Genomic DNA, 17,902 nt, shown 5'->3' with positions numbered 1-17,902 from the left:
TCCAGTGGTTTCATTTATGAGATCTTGTGACCGGGTTGCAGGATGTGGGGGAGGCTCAGCTCCCCGATGGGACGTGCCCAAGGTGCCTGATGTGCCCGACGTGCTCAGGTCCTTGGGCTCTCGTCCACCCAAGAATGGGTAGGAGGCCCTGGTGCAGTGATATTGTTCAAGTAAATATCAGACCCTAAGAGCTTTTGCAGAAAAGTGACTTATTAGGCAGAGAGAGAAAAGAGAAGTAGGGAGAGAGAGAAAGCCAGCTCCCACACTGTCATGGGAGGGGATCCCAGAGAGGGAAATCTGCACAGGTAAGGAGCAAGGGGTCTTTTAACCTGGGAGTTACTCCTGCCCCATTCAAGTTCTTGTCCCGTGAGAGGAGTTCCTTCAGACTTCCTCTGGAATGATTGATCTTCGACTCTGACATCTGATTGGTTGTTTGGCCCACTGTCCTCCCATAGCTTTTCAAGGCCTTTCTAAACAAAAGAAGCCCACCTGGGCAGTCTATCTTCCCACATGTGTGAAAGTTAGACAAAGACCTTTAAGCTCCCGGATGGGGAGGTGAAAGAAGGCAGGTCAGGCATGTCACTGGGAAGTTCTTGCCTTTAAAACCACACCCCTTGAGGACCCAGGAAGAGAAGTTAACACATTCCCTCAATCTGAAGAACAGGGAGGGGAACAGAATCTTGGCGCTTGAAATTCTTTTTCTGGTCCTGGCAAGGGAGATGGCCTGATGTGGAGTAGTGGTTTGCGAGTGCAGTGTTTTGCCCCTGGGAAACTTTTGGTAAAGCAGAAAATGGTTTTGACTGTTCCCAACTGGAGGGTACTAGTGGCATGCAGTGGACAAAGGTCAGGGATGCTACTAAATGTCCCACAGTACACAGGCCAGCCCTCCATAGCAATGCATTATTATTCAGTCCAAAATGTTAATAGTGCCAAGGTGGAGAAACCCTGGAAAGAGCACTGGACTAGGAGTCTGGAGACCTGAAATTCTGCTTCTCCGATGGTCCTTTGCCACTGTCTCTATTGATTGCCCCTGAGACAAGGATTTGGGAGCAAGTAGCTTATCTGTGAAATGATCCCAGGAAGCATAATAAGGGAATAGAGAAGTGAAACAGAAAGTCAAAAAGCAATAAAGAGCTGGGCGTGGCGGTGAGAACCTGTAATCCAGCTACTCGGGTGGGAGAATTGTTTGAGCCCAGGAGTTCAAGGCTGCAGTGAGCCATGATGGCGCCACTGCACTCCAGTCTGAGCAACAGAGCAAGACTCTTTTGTCTCTGACTTTTGTTGAGGACCTGTGAGAAATGGTATTGACTAGAACATGCCTTCAGGTTGTCCCATTGAGAATGAAGAAACTGGGTGTTTTCCACCAACTTTGGTTTCTTGCTGGTTGGTGGTGTCCTTTCTGAGGGCATCAATTTCCTACCATCCCAAACCTCCTGATCAGAGAAATGTGGGGAGCTGTCCAAGCTGTGTCCAGGAATAATCTTCTAGTGACCTACAGGGTAGACAGGTAGGCAGAGGGGATAGGATGCGTATGAACAGGTCCAGCCCTGAGAGGATCATCACCCTCTTTGGGCCTTAGTCTTCCCACCTGTACAATAAGGAAGTTGGACTCCATGTTTCCTTAGGGTCCTTCATACCCTGATGTTATAGGAATCTTAGCTTCTTTTGATGTCCCGCAGTTCAGGGTGAGGACAGGGTGGAAGTTTGAAGTTTGAGAAAAATCCTTTTTTTTTTTTTTTGATGGCTCTGTCTCCTACACTGGAGTACCGTGACACAATCAGAGCTCACTGTAACCTTGAACTCCTGGGCTCAAGCAGTCCTCCTGCCTCAGCCTTCCAAGTAGCTGGGACTATAGGTGCATGCCACCATGCCTGGCTTTTTTTAGTGTTTCATAGAGGCAAAGTCTCTCTCTCTATTGCCCAGGCTAGTCTTGAACTCCTGGCCTCAACCAGTCCTCCTGCCTTGGCCTCCCAAAGTGCTAGGATTACAGGCATGAGCCACCACTCCTGGCCATCATTTTATAAGGCAATCCTAAGTACCCTCAGGCTGCTGAGGATGAGTCTCCTCAACCCAGAAGGACTTGGCCAGGAGTTGGCCAAAAGGCCTCCCAGCATCCCAAACCACTAGAGTCTAACCTCCCAAACGTGAATGGCAGCGCTGCAAGCTCAGGTCCCACCCACTGCCTCTCCCCACACTCCTCACCTCTGCTGCAGCCATGCCAAGTTTTCAGCTCCTCCAACATTGTCAGGCAGGCCAGGCACCCTCCCATCCCTAAGCTTTGCACATTTGGAACTCCAAGAAGGGAGGACTATTTTGTTCCTCTCTGGATGTCCAGAACAAGAACTGCCTAGCACATACTAGGTGCTTCACAAATGTATGTTGAATGCCTCTTCCTCTCTTTCATGAACACTCTTCCTCCTCCCCTTAACTCCTGCTATGCGCTTCAGCCAAAGTTTAAACTTTGTTTCTTCAGAGAAGGTGACACTCCAAATAGTACGGATCCCTCAAATGTGTCCTTAGTTGTCCTCCACTGCTTCCTGCCCCTCACCCCAGCTGTGATAAATACATTAATTGACCATGTCTGTTTTTGGTTAAGCTTTCTCTTGCCCATAGACAGCTTGCTGGGACAGGGTCTGTCTTGTTCATTGCTTGGACACAATACGTATTTGTTAAATGGATGAAAAACCCATGCCATCCTACCTTGATCCCAGTTACATAGCAATTGGAAGATAGGTGTCCACACCAAGCTGCCTCTATGACCCAAGCTGGAATTGGGTTCTCTCAGGAAAATTGAGAAATTTCAGTTGACACCCCAATCCCAGCTCCCCAACCTGCATACACTGTGGCCCACTTTTCATGCCTTCCCTCCAGGTTCCTGAGCCCCACCCCTGTCACAGGAAGATCATTTCTGTCCATTAAACTCATTTGTTTAGCAAGAGAACCGGGACTATAGGAGACACTTGGAGATGATTCCACGGGAAGGCAGATCGTCGCATGGCTGGGGAAGGTAGGCACAATGGTATTTCCACCCCTCCACCAAGATGACCCTTGCAAACCCGCTGAGGGGGCACTGGCCTGACTTGGCAGCCTTGCACCTGGATCGGTATTTCTCAAAATTTGATGCACTTAAGAATGAATCTCGCTGTAATCACAGCAATTTGGGAGGCCGAAGCAGGAGGATTGCTTGAGACCAGGAGTTCCAGACCAGCCTGGGCAACATAGACCCAGTCTTTACAGAAAAAATTTAAAAATTAGCTGGGCATGATGGATGGCTCACGCTTGTAGTCCTAGCTACTCAGGAGTCTGAGGCAGAAAGGATTGCTTGAGCTGAGGAAGTTGAGGCAGTGGGCGTTATTGCTCTACTACACCCCAGCCCTAGGCACAGAGGGAGATCCTGTCTCAGAAAAATAAAAAGAATCTCCCCACAAGCTGTCACTACTCAGAGTGTAGTTCTGAGACCAGCAGCACCCCCAGCACGTAGGAGCTTGTTAGAAATGCAAAGCCTTACTAACAAAACAGCCAGCAAACTCAGTTTTAGGTATACAGATGCAAACAGGAGCCTGGATACACGTGGCATGCACAGGCTGTGCGCGATGGAGTGAGTGCAGGTTAAAGCAGAGCTGGATTTACTGATAAACACACACACAAAGGGATTCCGGCGCACCGAATTGCCTCCACTTGGGCATAGGCGCGGATCTGGGTCTTCCCGTTTTGAGCTGCAAAGGTGCAGAGACGCGGGAGCCCAGAACGTTTCCCGGATCCCCCGGGACACCCCCGGGCGCCCTCCGCGCCACGACCGCTGCCTGCCTGTGGCCGGGGACACAGCCTCGCAGCTCTCCAGAGAGACCTCCTCCCCAAATCTCCTTTTGGCCCCGGCTCCCCTGGAAGGGCCGGAGGAGGAGGGCCCCTTCTCTCAGCCTCGTCCCTCCCCTGAGGCCAGACCGGCCGGCGCAGGCAATCAGTGCCCGGGTGAGTCCTTGAAGTCTATATTTAGTGCCCGCCACCCCTCCCCCGTACAGTTGGGAGGCGGGCGGAGGGGGGGGAGCCCCGCCCCCGCCGGGCGTGTGTGTAGTGTTTGGGGCCCGCGCAGGTTGAGCGCCCTCCGCCTTCGCACCTCCTGCCTCCGAGGCCCGACTGCTGCCCCTGCGCCCCTCGCCCCGCCAGGCGTCGAGGGCCAGCATGGGCCAGGAAGAGGAGCTGCTGAGGATCGCCAAAAAGCTGGAGAAGATGGTGGCCAGGAAGAAAACGGTGAGGCTGCAGAGTTTGGGCCACTGACCCCGCCCCCAGGAGGCGCGGGCGAGCCTGGGAGTCCGGGGTGGGGGCGTGCTGGCGGGACACCCCGCGGGCGCAAATGGGACTCGGGGACCCGAGAGAGGCGCGGCTGGTGCAGGGCCCCAGGCCCTTTGGGGACCCTTGCTGGGCACCTCGAGTTGGGCTTGTGTGTGGCCCAGGGCGCCAGGGGATCATGCGGGTCCTGGAGGCGCCGCTTGTGCACGTCCCTTTGGACGTGTAGGGTTCACCCTGGGCAGCTAGTGCAGGGCCCAGGAAAGCGGGTGAAGAGAGCTGGACGTGGGAAAGGACTTCGGGAGTCCCGGGACTTGGCGTGTGCACAGCCCCGGGAGCGGCGGCAATGGCAGGGGCGGGGCTGGGGGTAAATCCTGGTGGCCCTAGAAGGGGCCGAGAAACTTGGGCTGAGGAGGGTTGCTGAGCGGCATCCCTGCACCCCGGAGTGGGTCTGCAGGAGAGAAGCAAAGAGTCGTGGATCCTGCGACCCAACAGCTTGGGGCTTCAGGAGCGGTTCTTTTGGCAACTTTTCCTTTCCTTGGCCTTGGGTGCCGCCCGGACTGGCGGGCGGGGGCCGAACAGGTGCGGGGGCCCGCAGGGCGGGCGAAGGGGGCCGGGCTGGAGGCCTGTGCAGAGAGGGCGAGGGCAGAGGGAGGAGCGGCTCGGTGGGAGGTGGGGAGCAGGGCTGACAGCCGTAAGGGAGGGTCCCGGCCAGAGCACAGACCCAACTGGAAGTTAATGTTTGATCTTCCCTGTGATCTTTGCCTCCGGCTGGCGGCGGACTGGTCGCCTGGCCAGTGCAAATTTGGAGGCCCAGTGCAAATTTGGGTTCTGGAGGGCCGGAGGGAAGAAAGGGAACCTGGTAGCATACCCATCCCACCTCCCACCCTGTCCCGGGGTCCTCTTCCTCCTACCATCCCTAGCCCTGTGCTGCAGCGACCTGCATTTCCAGGAAATCTAGGAACCTGGGAAAGGAAGAAACCCTGCAGGAAGTTTTAGAGCCAGCAAGAGTAGCCAAGGCCCAGGGAAGGGTTGCTGGAACCATGGAGTGGCAGGGAGCCCTAGAATGGACACTAGGCAGTCATGAGTGGGTGTCCATATGAAGGCCAGAGCTGGCTGGGCGTCGTGCTTCATGCTTGTAATCCCAGCACTTTGGGAGGCTGAGGCGAGTGAATCACAAGGTCAGGAGATTGAGACCATCTTGGCCAACATGGTGAAACCCCGTCTCTATTGAAATACAAAAAACTAGCTGGGCATGGTGGCGCATGCCTGTAGTCCCAGCTACTTGGGAGGCTGAGGCAGGAGAATTGCTTGAACCCCAGAGGCAGAGGTTGCAGTGAGCCAAGATCACACCACTGCACTCCATCCTGGTGACAGAGTGAGACTCCATCTCAAAAATAATAATAAAAATAAATAAATAAAGGCCAGAGCCTTAGTTTCTTTATCTGTAAGAAAGATGAGATTATCTGCCTCTGGAAAAGGGGTGTCACTGGATTCTTGTTTTTGCTGGCAGCAGTGAGGGTTGGAGAGATGAGACAGAGATGTAAAGCCCTTACTAGGACTCAGACTGTTGCTTGGTAAGAGCTGGCGAACCAGACCCGCTTCTACACAGCCAAGTCCAACATGGAAAGGTATACACAAACCTACAGAGTGCTGGGAGCTTCTCATCTGACACTCCCAGCCTCCACATGCTCCCCGTTCCGGACTCCTCCAAAATCCTCAGTACAACTGAGCTTCAAGCCATGGGGGGTGTTTTCTCAGCTGGGGATGGCAGAGCCCAGTCAGGGACTCTGAGCCAAATTCCAGTTCAAGTAGACAGGTTATCCCAGCCCCGCTCCTCACTGACCCCCAAGCTTGGACCAGGAAAGAAATTCTGGGCCTCTGGGTAAGAGGGGTAGGGTGGGGACGCTTAGAGGCCCCAGGAGAGGCAGCCTGCTGTGGTAGAGCTCTGGCTGAAGAGGAAGGGACCTGCCCTGGCTGCCTCCTCACTCCTTCTATGGCCCTAGACGAGCCACTCAACTTTCCCTCTCTGGGCTGCGAGTTTCCTCTTCTGTGAAATGGGAAGAGGAAATGGTGTCTCCTGGAGATGGATTCCTGTGGAAGTGCCCAGAGCTGTCCCCAGAAAAGATGAAAGTCTGGCCGCAGGGTTCCTGCAGCTCGGAGCCAGTTTACAGCCACGTCTGCGCCTGGGCTCTTGGCAGCATCTGGGTGGGCAAGAGCTCTGGGCATCTGGCCGAGAAAGGTGGGGCCTGCTGTGGGAGTGAAAGTAGACACACCCAGCGGTGGTTAGGCAGAGGAGGACCTACTTCCTGTAATAAGACGGATCCTCCACGTTGCAGCTCAGGCCCAGGGTTTACTGCCAATGGCTGAAGTCTCAGCCACTTAGGGCTTTGTCACATCCTCTGAGCGTGCACTAACAGAAGCAGCTTCAAACACACAACCAAGTGCCTACAGTCACGACTACACATACACATAGCTATACACATGCAGCCACAACACAATAGTTAAACAAGCAACTGAACCTAACTGCATATGAGACATGGCTATCGACACCAACATGACGAGCTTAGTGACCCATATGACCCACACTGACCATTCTCGTTACAGAATGATACACAAAGACAGCCACACACGTGTGCATGCAGCACAGCTGTACCCAGACATGCAATGCTACAGACTTAGCAAGCGGCCACATTTATACATTCAGATGCTATAACACAGGCATCATCCCACAAAGACAAATAGACACAGCTGTGCCTGGAGCTGCATATTTACAGTTCCACACCTAGACCAGAGATACTGCTGGCTACACAACTCACATGTGTATTCAGAGAGAGACACCCAGCAACGTTTGCACAAGGCTTTGTGAACCCAGCTACTGTCAAGGCTCATGGCTATTTTTCTCCAACGTGACCCAGTTATACAGCTGCGACACACGAGGCATGCACCCAGTGGAGAGCTGGAACTGGCTTCACACGGATGGCTGCATTTTCAGGAATTTTGCAACCTGGTGGTTAAACACAGCAATTCTTTTTTAAAAATTACATTATCTGCTTACAATTAAATAAGCTACATTAAAAACAAAGGTAATGAGTCCTCCAAAATAATCACTTCGTAACTTTTGACTACATCGTACTATCATGTATGGTCAGAGGTAATTTGCTTCTATTGTTTTCTGTACGGTGGAAATACTGTATAATGGTATGGGACTGCACATCTCCTCCCAAAACTTCCTTCAGTTCAGTGACAGCATGTCGGTAGCTTGAAATTGGCCATGGGATGAGTGTTTACACCACAGAAACTGGCAAGCACTACAAGTCAGTTTTTTTCCTTGAGAACTTGTTGCTAAATGTTGGCCAGCACACCACCGAACTTACCCATGTTGATATTCCATGATCGTGTATGTCTAGACAGATCTATGCCCACGCTAACGCAATTTGTATAGTGGTTAAAGCCCAAAAGCCTTGAGTTTGAATCTCAGCTTGGCTCCTTATAAAGCATGTGACCCTGAAAAAATTACTTAACCTCTTTGTTTCTTGAATCGTTCTTTTGAGAACATGGGATAATAATTCTGTAAAAATGGGAGTAATGGGCCGTGCATGGTGGCTCACGCCTGTGATTCCAGCACTTTGGCAGGCTGAGGCGGGTGGATAACAAGGTCAGGAGTTCGAGACCAGCCTGACCAACATGGCGAAACCCCATTTCTACTAAAAATACAAAAAGTAGCCGGGCGTGGTGGTGGGTGCCTGTAATCCCAGCTACTCAGGAGACTGAGGCAGGAGACTCACTTGAACCCAGGAGGCAGGTGTTGCAGTGAGCTGAGATCACCCCACTCCAGCCTGGGTGAAAGAGCTAAACTCCATCTCAAAAAAAAAAAAAAAAAAAAAAAAAAGGAATAATACACATGACCTACCTGATAGGGTCGTTGTGAGAGTTAAATGAGATAATACAGGTAAAATACTTAGAAGAGTGCCCAGTACATAGTAAGCCTTTAACTAATGTTACACTTGGAGTTGTTCACCCCAAGGTCATCTGCGCACACATCTGCAGGTCATGCCTCTGATAACATACTGTGAACCCCAGTTCTCAGGGAGGCTATGGACTGACAGAGGGCAGCTCTTGGGACATGGTCCAGGTCCTGGCAGGGTAGAGATTGGCAGCTGGAACCATGAAGTGTGGGCCAAGGATAGGAACATACAGGACACCGTCAGCTGGTGGTCCCTAGGGAACTGATCTCAGGCCAGCAGGCAGGGATGGCTTCTAGGAAGAGGTTGGGGGAAAGGAGAAGGCTGAAATGGGTCAGAGGGTGTCCAGGGCCTGGCAGCTCACCAATTTTCAAATCTAAGCCTCCTTTTTCTCCCTCCCGCCTTCTTTCTGCTTTACTCCTTCACAAGTTCATCCACTCAGGGAGTGCTAGACTCTGCTGAGCCCTAAGAGCTCAGAGATTAAAACAGTTCTCTTTACCCGGGAGAAGTTAAAGTATCTGTTCACACAAAGACTTGAGATGAATGTACCTAGAAGCTTTGCTTGTAGCAGCCCCAGACGGGAACCGATCTGTAAGTCCCATCAACTGGTGAATGAATTTAAAACATTGTGATAGACTGGGTGCAGTGGCTCACGCCTGTAATCCCAGCACTTTGGGAGGCTGAGGCAGGAGGACCACTTGAGGCCAGAAGTTTGAGACCAGCCTGGGCAACATGGCAAAACATCTCTACAAAATAATACAAAAAATTATTCAGGTGCGGTGATGCATACCTGTGGTCCCAGCTATTCGGGAGGCTGAGGTGGGAGGATCACCTGAACCTGGAAAGTCGAAGCTGCAGTGAGCTGCAATTTTGCCACTGTGCTCCAGCCTGGACAACAGAGTGAGACCTTGTCTCAAAAAAAAAAACAACAACCCACAAAGCAATGAAAAGGAACTACTGATCCATGAGACAACATGGATGAGTCTCAAAAATAATTATGCTGAAATGAGCCAGATGAAAAAGGGTTTTTGCCCTGCATACTCTTTATGTAAAATCCTTAAACATACAAGGTCAACTACAGTAACAGAAGGCAGAATTGTGGTTGTTCGTGATTGGGGATAAGGAGGGATGGATTAGAAAGGGACAGAAGGAAGCTTTTGGGGCTGGTGGCTGTGCTCTTATCTTGATTGTGATGAGGGTTCCATGGGTGTACATGTATGTTGAAACTCATCAAATTGTACCTTGCAAAATGTGCAGTTATTGTACGTCAATTACACCTCAGTAAAGCTGCTTTTTTGTTTGTTTTTTTTTTTTCAAGTTGGAGTCTCGTTCTGTCATCCAGGCTGGAGTGCAGTGGTGCGTTCTTGGCTTACTGTAACCTCCGTCTCCTGGGCTCAAGTGGTTTTTCTGCCTCAGTCTCCTGAATAACTGGGATCACAGCTGCACACCACCACACCTGGCTAATTTCTGTATTTTAGTAGAGCTGGGGCCTTACCATGTTGGCCAGGCTGGTCTCGAAGTCCTGGCCTCAAGTGATCCACCCACCTCAGCCTCCCCAAGTGCTGGGATTACAAGCATGAGCCACCATGCTGGCCAAGCTGTTTTGTTTAAAAAGCCCCCGGTCCTCACTCTGCAAAGCTCACTGTGGGGAGGTGAGGGAAGGATGCTACAGGCACAATAAGCCAGGAAGGAACTCATTTTGCAGGAGAGTTGGGGGAGGGGGAGGGCATTCTTGGGGGAAGGCACAGCAGAACCAAAAACTGGCAGTCAGGAGCCTGGCTCAGAGGATTTGAACCCAGCAGGTGGTGGAGGATGAAGTTAGAGCACAGTCAAGGACAGGATGTCTCTCTCCCTCCTTCTGCCCCTTGCCTGTCCCTCCACCGTGTGTCTATCTATATCCTCCTGCTCCCTGCACCAAGACCACACAATAAACAGCGAAGCCTGGGCAAGACCCGGGCCCCAGTCCTCACCTTGTGGCCTCCCACAGGAAGGGGCCCTGGACCTTCTGAAGAAGCTGCACAGCTGCCAGATGTCCATCCAGCTACTACAGGTGGGGGGGGCAGGAAGCCTTGGGGCAGTGCCTGGGGGGAGAGCTCATGGGGGAGGGAAAGGCCCCGGTGGGGGAAGGTGGGGCCTGGGAGGAATTTCTGGGGGGAGGCTGGGGGGAGGGGATCTTGAGGTGCAGACCTCCCAGGCAGGGACTGAGGGAGACACGGGGGCATCTCAGGGGCAGAGAGGGTATCTTCTAGGTGTGGGGGACCTCTGGGCCTTGCAGCAAGACTGGTTTGCTTCTCTTGAATACCCCAATTCCCAAGGCCCTGGGCCTGTGGGATCCAAGAGGCCGATAATCCAGGGAGAGGGAAAAGTTCTCCATTTAAAAATCCCTGTTTGGCCATTTAAGTCCCCAAATTTACCCAAAGCTCCTGGCCCTGAAAAACGAGCACAGACAGATGCAAGGTCTCATAGCCGGGGCTGCTGTCTGAGTTGAAATTGGAGCTCAAAGACACTAGAGGGAGTTGGGCACGGTGGCTCACGCCTGTAATTCTAGCACTTTGGGAGGCCGAGGCAGGCAGATCACCTGAGGTCAGGAGTTCAAGACCAGCCTGACCAACATGGTGAAACCCTGTTTTTAGTAAAAATACAAAAATTAGCCGGGCATGCATGGTGACACACACCTGTAATCCCAGTTACTTGGTTGGCTGAGGTAGGAGAATCACTTGAACCTGGGAAGTGGAAGTTGCAGTGAGCCGAGATTGCATTGCTGTACTCCAGCCAGGCAACACAGTGACACTCCATCTCAAAAAAAAAAAAAAAAAAAAAAAAAAAGATACTAGAGGGTTGGGAATGGGAGGGATCCTGACGGTCAGCCAAGTGCCGCCCCCAACCCTAGCCGCAGCTTTTCGCCAAAGCCACCGGTATCCTCCATGCCAGGCTTACTTGGCCTCATGCAGAGCAGGGCCTCAGTTACAGTATTGGGGTTCTGACCTCAGCCAGGAGTCAGGGCTAGGATGCTGGGGGTCCAGGTTGGAAGGGGAGGTGATGATAGAGCTGGGGCAGGACCAGCCAATGAGGGCAGCCATTCCTGTGTATCCATCCCCAGACCAGGTCTTAACCCTCTCACTTTGCAGACAACCAGGATTGGAGTGGCTGTTAATGGGGTCCGCAAGCACTGCTCAGACAAGGAGGTGGTGTCCCTGGCCAAAGTCCTCATCAAAAACTGGAAGCGGCTGCTAGGTGAGAGAGGAGAAGGTTGACTTGAGCCCTTTTTTTCTCCTAGCACTTGGGACAGGACTGGGCCTGGCTCAGCGCCAGAACTCAGTATATGTCTGTTGAGTGACTTAATCAGTGACAGATGGCTTCTGGATCCAGGAGGTAGCTAGTGGGGGAGCGCCAGCGTTTGTTTACACATGGCAAGATTTGTAGACTTGTGAGTTTTGTTTTGTTTGTTTGTTTTTGAGACGGAGTCTTGCTCTTGTTGCCCAGGCTGGAGTGCAAGGCATGATCTTGTCTCCCTCCCTACAACCTCCGCCTCCTGGGTTCAAGTGATTCTCCCGCCTCAGCCTCCTGAGTAGCTGGGATTACAGGCACCCACCACCACACCCGGCTAAGTTTTGTATTTTTAGTAGAGACGGGGTTTTGCCATGTTGGCCAGGCTGGTCTTGAACTCCTGACCTCAGGTGATCCGCCCACCTTGGCCTTCCAAAGTGCTGGGATTACAAGTGTGAGCCACCACACCCAGCCAACTCGTGAGTTTTTGTGTACATGCGCCTATTATGTGTTTGTGGTCTCATACATGTCTACCTCCACACATTTGTCTGAATATGTGCCGAGGTGTGTTTGCCAATGTATTTATGTCCCCGTGTGAGAATGTGTATTTGTACACACATTCCTGTTGTATATGCGTCTGTGTGTAAATGTGTTTGGGTGTGTATTGGGAGTGTGTGTGCAGCTGTCCTCATCTCTGCCCTTTGCTCCCTCCCCACTAAAATCATGCTGGGTTCTGCTGAGACAAAGCTTAGTTGAGGGACAATGCCACCCTTTTTTTTCAGACTCCCCTGGACCCCCAAAAGGAGAAAAAGAAGAGGAAAGAGAAAAAGCAAAGAAGAAGGAAAAAAGGCTTGACTGTTCAGACTGGAAGCCAGAAGCAGGCCTTTCTCCACCACGGAAAAAACGAGAAGAGCCCAAAACCAGGTATTCTTTTCTGGAATGGAGAGCAGGAAGCTGACACTTGTCACATCCTCTGCCAGCAGCTCTGTGTATATTATCTCATTTAAGCCTCACACCCAGCAGGGGCTAGATACTGGTATTATCCCCTGCAGTGCCCCCTCTGGGAGTCCTTCTTTGGTTCAACCAGATGTTAGATTCACAAGACCCAACTAGGCCATAAGTGGCCCTGGCTTTGCTTAGAAGGGTGCAGTGACAGGAAAGAGCAACAGCCTAGGTGCAGGGAAACAAGACCACAGTGAGTGGAAGCTTCACATCCCAAATCTTCTAACAGTCCCAAAGACAAAGTTTCCAAGATGCTAGCAAGGGCAATAGCCGCTTATAAGAATCACTCCACCTGGCGCACTGGCTCACACCTGTAACCCCAGCACTTTGGGAGGCTGAGGTGGGAGGATCACTTGAGCCTAAGAGTTTGAGACAAGGCTGGGCAACATAGAAAAACCCCAACTCTGCAAAAAATACGAAAATTAGCCAGGCGTGGTGGCGCGTGCCGGTAGTGCCAGCTACTCTGGAGGCTGAGGTGGGAGAATCGCTTGTGCCTGGGAGGCAGAGGTTGCAGTGAGCTGAGATTGCACCACTGCACTCCAGTCTCAACAACAGAGCAAGATCCAGTCTCAAAAACAAACAAAACACCAAGACATATATTATAAATTAAATGGAACTCTTTTCTGTATCATACAATAAGAATTTTAAATCTGAATTGTTGGGTTTTATTCACAATGATCCTGTACTGCTTTTGAAATAAAAAAAAAATAGTGCTTTTAAAAATGAAACAAGGCCGATAAAAATCTGTTGTAGAAAATAATGGATGGCCAGGCGAGGTGGCTCATGCCTGTAATCCTAGCACTTTGGGAGGCCGAGACAGGCGGATCACAAGTTCAGGAGTTTGAGAACAGCGTGGCCAATATGATGGAACCCAGTCTCTACTAAAAATGCAAAAATTAGTCGGGTGTGGTGGTGCACTCCTGTAGTCCCAGCTACTCAGGAGGCTGAGGCAGGAGAATCACTTGAACTTGGGAGGTGGAGGTTGCAGTGAGCTGAGACTACGCCATTGCACTCCAGCCTGGGTGACAGAGTGAAACTCTATATCAAAAATATGAGAATAATTTTTTAAAAAACAAGGAAAATGTAGAAAAGTAGAAAAAAAATCACCCACATTCCCGTCACCTAAAGACGATCGTGTGTTGGTGTATGGCTTTTTTTCTGTTCTCTCTTTGACTTGTTTCCTATAGTTTTCCATAATTTTATTAGTCTGCTTTTTAAAACGTAATGCCTGTGAAATGGTTTTGTCACATTTTCTATGTTCCGTTTCTTTCCACTGCTCATTTTACAAGTGTTTCCTACTTGGAAAAACCCTTATTGGCATCTAACTTTTCACATGAGTGTGTTTTCTTTTCCCAAAAGGGTTAGAAGTTTGGCTGGGGGAAGCCCCTGACCATCTCCACAGTGCCCAGCATGGAGGGAACATTTACTGAATATTGCTAACCCATTTGTACCAGCGCAGTCCCTGTGGATTACCTCCCGATCATGCCCTGGCTGGTCTGGCCATGTCTAGAGCACCTGTGTGGTTATGAGAACCTTGGCAAAAAAAGGACCAAGAGCAGGAGAGCTCTTGTGAGATGAAGCTGAAGGACTAGAGGCTGAACTACCAGGGAGGGAACAAATAGGATTCAGGACTAATCTGTCGCATGGGGAGTGTAGTCATCCAGGTAATGGTGGCAGCCTGAATATATGCGGTTTTTGTTTGCTCCATCCCCAAGTCTCACTAAATGAACAGTAAAGTGACTGGGCACAGTGGCTCATGCCTGTAATCCCAGCTCTTTGGGAGGCTGAGGCAGGCAGATCACCTGAGGTCAGGAGTTCAAGACCAGCCTGGCCAACATGGTGAAACCCCGTGTCTACTAAAAATGCAAAAATTAGCCAGGCATGGTGGCATGTGCCTATAGTCCCAGCCACTCGGGAGGCTGAGGTGGGAGAATCACTTGAACCCAGGAGCAGAAGTTGCAGTGAGCTGAGATTGCGCCACTGCATTTGAGCCTGGGCAACAGAGCGAGACTCAGGAAAGAAAGAGAGAGAGAGAGAGAGAGAAGAAGGAAGGAAGGAACGAATAAAGGAAGGAAGGAAGGAAAAGAAAGAGAGAGAGCAGTAAAGAGATTTCTTTGAAAGGCCTGTATGGGGACAACAGGTGTGGGAGAGGTAACAATGAAAAAGCAGAAAGCAAAGTTCTGAGCTGAACTTTTGTCACTTACGACCTTCGGCTCCAAGACTCAGTATTATGGCCTGAAAACCAGACATCATTTTCTCAGTTCTTTCTTCCTAAAAATAAAACGTTGAGTAGCTGCTACACCGGAAAGATGGCAGAGCAAGAGCAAAGAAAAATCCTTTTGGTTCCAGAAAATCTCCTGAAAAAGAGGAAGGCTTATCAAGCCCTCAAAGCCACTCAGGCAAAGCAGGCACTTTTGGCAAAGAAGGAGCAGAGGAAAGGAAAAGGGCCCAGGTTTAAGCGATTGGAATCATTCCTACATGATTCCTGGCAGCAAACTCGTGACAAGGTGCATGTCAGACGACTGGAAGTGAAACCTCACGCCTTGGAATTGCCAGATAAACATTCTTTAGCCTTTGTCGTATGCATTGAAAGGATTGATGGTGTGAGTTTACTGGTTCAGAGAACCGTTGCAAGACTTCGCCTAAAGAAAATTTTTAGTGGTGTCTTTGTAAAAGTCACTCCCCAGAACCTAAAAATGCTGCGTATAGTGGAACCTTATGTGTCCTGGGGATTTCCAAATCCGAAGTCTGTCCGGGAACTCATTTTGAAACGTGGACAAGCCAGGGTCAAGAATAAGACCATCTCTCTGACAGACAGCACTGTGATTGAGGAGCATCTGGCGGAGTTTGGTGTCATTCGCTTGGAAGACCTCATTCATGAAATTGCCTTCCCAGGGAAGCATTTCCAGGAGATCTCATGGTTCTTGCTCCCTTTCCACCTCTCAGTGGCCCATCATGCTACCAAAAATAGAGTGGACTTCCTTAAGGAGATGGGCACACGTGGCTACTGGGGTGAACGCATCAATCAGCTCATCCGCCAGCTGAACTAGAACCAGGTACCAAACTGCAATAAATTTTTATCAAAGAAGTGGAAGCATGTGTTTTTGGATTTGGAGAATTTGTATCAAGTATCTTCAGAGAAGATTATTTCCTGCTTTATCTTTAAAAACTGGAAAGGAAGGGTCAAAGAAAAGACAGTAGCTGGCCAGGCGCGGTGGCTCATGCCTATAATCCCAGTACTTGGGGAGGCTGAGGAGGGCGGATCACCTAAGGTCGGGAGTTCGAGACCAGCCTGACCAACATGGCGAAACCCTGTCTCTACTGAAAATACAAAAATTAGCGGGGCGTGGTGGCCTATGCCTGTAATCCCAACTACTTGTAAGGCTGAGGCATGGAAATCTCTTGAACTCAGGAGATGGAGGTTGCAGTGAGCTGAGATGGCACCACTGCACTCCAGCCTGAGCAACAGATGGAGACTGTCTCAAAATAAATAAATAAAAGTAAAGCTAAATTCCAGACCTCTTTTCCACTGATGTGCCACGTCTCCAAGGCCTGGCTAGAATGCTGATACTCTGTGCCATGTCATCTTGACAGATATCATCCATTTGGTAGACTTCACTGTCCCCTTATCACCACAGATAGAGAAAATATTGTGCTAGATTATTTCCTTCCATCTATCTCATGACAGGGTACTAACCCACTTGCCCAAGAAGCTGCACATGATTCAAGGATCTTTCAAGAACCCAACTGCTACCTGTTTTGGACTCATGCCTTACGAACTGATGAAGTACCTGTAATACAGGTCTTCAAAACATGGCTTCTATTTCCTTCCTTCCTTCCTTCCTTCCTTCCTTCCTTCCTTCCTTCCTTCCTTCCTTCCTTCTTCCTTCCTTCCCTTCCCTTCCCTTCCCTTCCCTTTCCTTTCCTTTCCTTTCCTTTTCTTTCTTTTTTCCTTCCTTCCTTCTTTCTTTTCTTTCTTCTTTCATTTTTTCTTTTTCTTTTTGGATGGACTCTCCCTCTGTCACCCAGGCTGGGGTACAGTTGGCACAATGTCAGCTCACTGCAACCACCATCTCCTGGGTTCAAGTGATTCTTTTGCCTCAGCCTTCAGGTAGCTGGGATTATAGGTGTGCTCCACCATGCTTGGCTAATTTTTGTATTTTTAGTAGAAATGGGGTTTCGCCATGTTGGCCAGGCTGGTTTTGAACTCCTGACGGCAGGTGACCCACCCACCTCGGTCTCCCAAAGTGCAGGGATTACAGGCATGAGCCACCACTCCTGGCTATCTTGCTATTGTATTCAAGCATTTTTTTCATGTTCCTGAATAGTTTTCAGAACAGTCATTTGCAATAACTGCAGAGTATTTCTGATTTGTTCTAAAAAGAAAAGCAACGAGGAAGAGTCAGAAAGTGGTGGTTCTCTGGGGCAGAGGCTCGTGTCTTCTCTCCTCTCTCCTCTCTCCCACTGTAGGAATTCCAGCTCTTGGTTCCTGCTTGCATTGTCTATCCCCAAGGGGCACTGGAGAGAAACCCCACGGAACTCCCAGGGCCCGTTGTGGGAGTGCAGGGGCATGTGAACGAGGACCTCTCTTTCCCTCTCCCATGTGTCTGGTTGAAGGCTGCTCCTGGGGTCATTAGTTAATGACCAGCACTTCCAGCCAGCCTAGCTGAGGGGGAGAACTCCCTCAGGCAGAGGCCCTGAGGAGCTTGCAGGAGGCAGCTCTTGGGTCCAGAGGCAATGAGAGAGGGAGCACCCAAGGAAGGGGAAGTGGGCTCAGCACACACAGTGTCCACCACAGTGATCAAAACCTGCCAAATGCTGCTCTTGTGGAATTTACATGGGGTGTCAGGCAATAAATATAATTAAATATAAATAAGTAAATTGGCCAGGCACAGTGGCTCACACCTGTAATCTCAACACTTTGGGAGGCCGAGGCAGGCAGATCACCTGAGGTTAGGAGTTTGAGACCATCCTGGCCAACATGGTGAAACCCCGTCTCTACTAAAAATACAAAAATTAGCTGGGCATGGTGGCAGGAACATGTAGTCCCAGCTACTCAAGAGGCTGAGATAGGAGAATTGCTTGAACATGGGAAGTGGAAGTTGCAGTGAGCCAAGATCGTGCCACTGCACTGCAGCCTGGTGACAGAGCAAGACTCCATCCCAAAAATAAAAAATTAGCTAGGCATGGTGGCACACACCTGTAGTCCCAGCTACCCGGGAGGCTGAGGCAGAAGAATCACTTGAACCTGGGAGGTGGAGGTTGCAGTGAGCTGCCTAGATAGCACCACTGCACCCCAGCCTGGAGTAAATTATATAGTATATTAGAAGGTGACACGTGCTATGGAATTAAAAAGAGGGCAGGGTAAGTGACATGGGGAGTGG

General features: G+C 50.4%; 2 protein-coding genes across 3 annotated transcripts in view; both read left to right on the top strand.

Annotated features, from left to right (window-relative positions):
- The first annotated feature begins 4,035 nt into the window (after positions 1 to 4,035).
- The window catches only part of TCEA3 (transcription elongation factor A3), a 42,737-nt gene continuing 28,870 nt past the window's right edge, over positions 4,036 to 17,902 (top strand). Inside the window, exons 1-4 of one of the 2 annotated variants that reach the window (XM_032300765.1) lie at positions 4,037 to 4,248; positions 10,237 to 10,299; positions 11,378 to 11,483; positions 12,299 to 12,440. In XM_032300765.1, the coding sequence (XP_032156656.1) occupies positions 4,180 to 4,248; positions 10,237 to 10,299; positions 11,378 to 11,483; positions 12,299 to 12,440 (380 nt within the window). In that variant the 5' untranslated portion in view covers positions 4,037 to 4,179. Of the gene's footprint in view, positions 4,249 to 10,236; positions 10,300 to 11,377; positions 11,484 to 12,298; positions 12,441 to 17,902 lie in introns of both variants that reach the window. The other variant, XM_032300766.1, reaches the window with a different exon arrangement.
- LOC116566440 (60S ribosomal protein L7-like 1) lies at positions 14,552 to 15,820 on the top strand. The gene has a single exon (XM_032300767.1). The coding sequence runs from the start codon at positions 14,828 to 14,830 to the stop codon at positions 15,566 to 15,568; it is 741 nt and encodes a 246-aa protein (XP_032156658.1). The 5' UTR covers positions 14,552 to 14,827; the 3' UTR covers positions 15,569 to 15,820.

Source organism: Sapajus apella, unplaced genomic scaffold (genome assembly GCF_009761245.1).
Source record: "Sapajus apella isolate SASKATOON/1434 unplaced genomic scaffold, GSC_monkey_1.0 scaffold43, whole genome shotgun sequence".
Classification (NCBI taxonomy): Eukaryota; Metazoa; Chordata; class Mammalia; order Primates; family Cebidae; genus Sapajus; species Sapajus apella.
The sequence above is the reverse complement of the archived record's forward strand: the minus strand, read 5'-3'. Positions and strand labels throughout refer to the sequence as shown.

Coding starts and splice junctions, on each gene's coding strand:
- LOC116566440 (XM_032300767.1), top strand. CDS start 14,828: ATGGCAGAGCAAGAGCAAAGAAAAATCCTTTTGGTTCCAGAAAATCTC.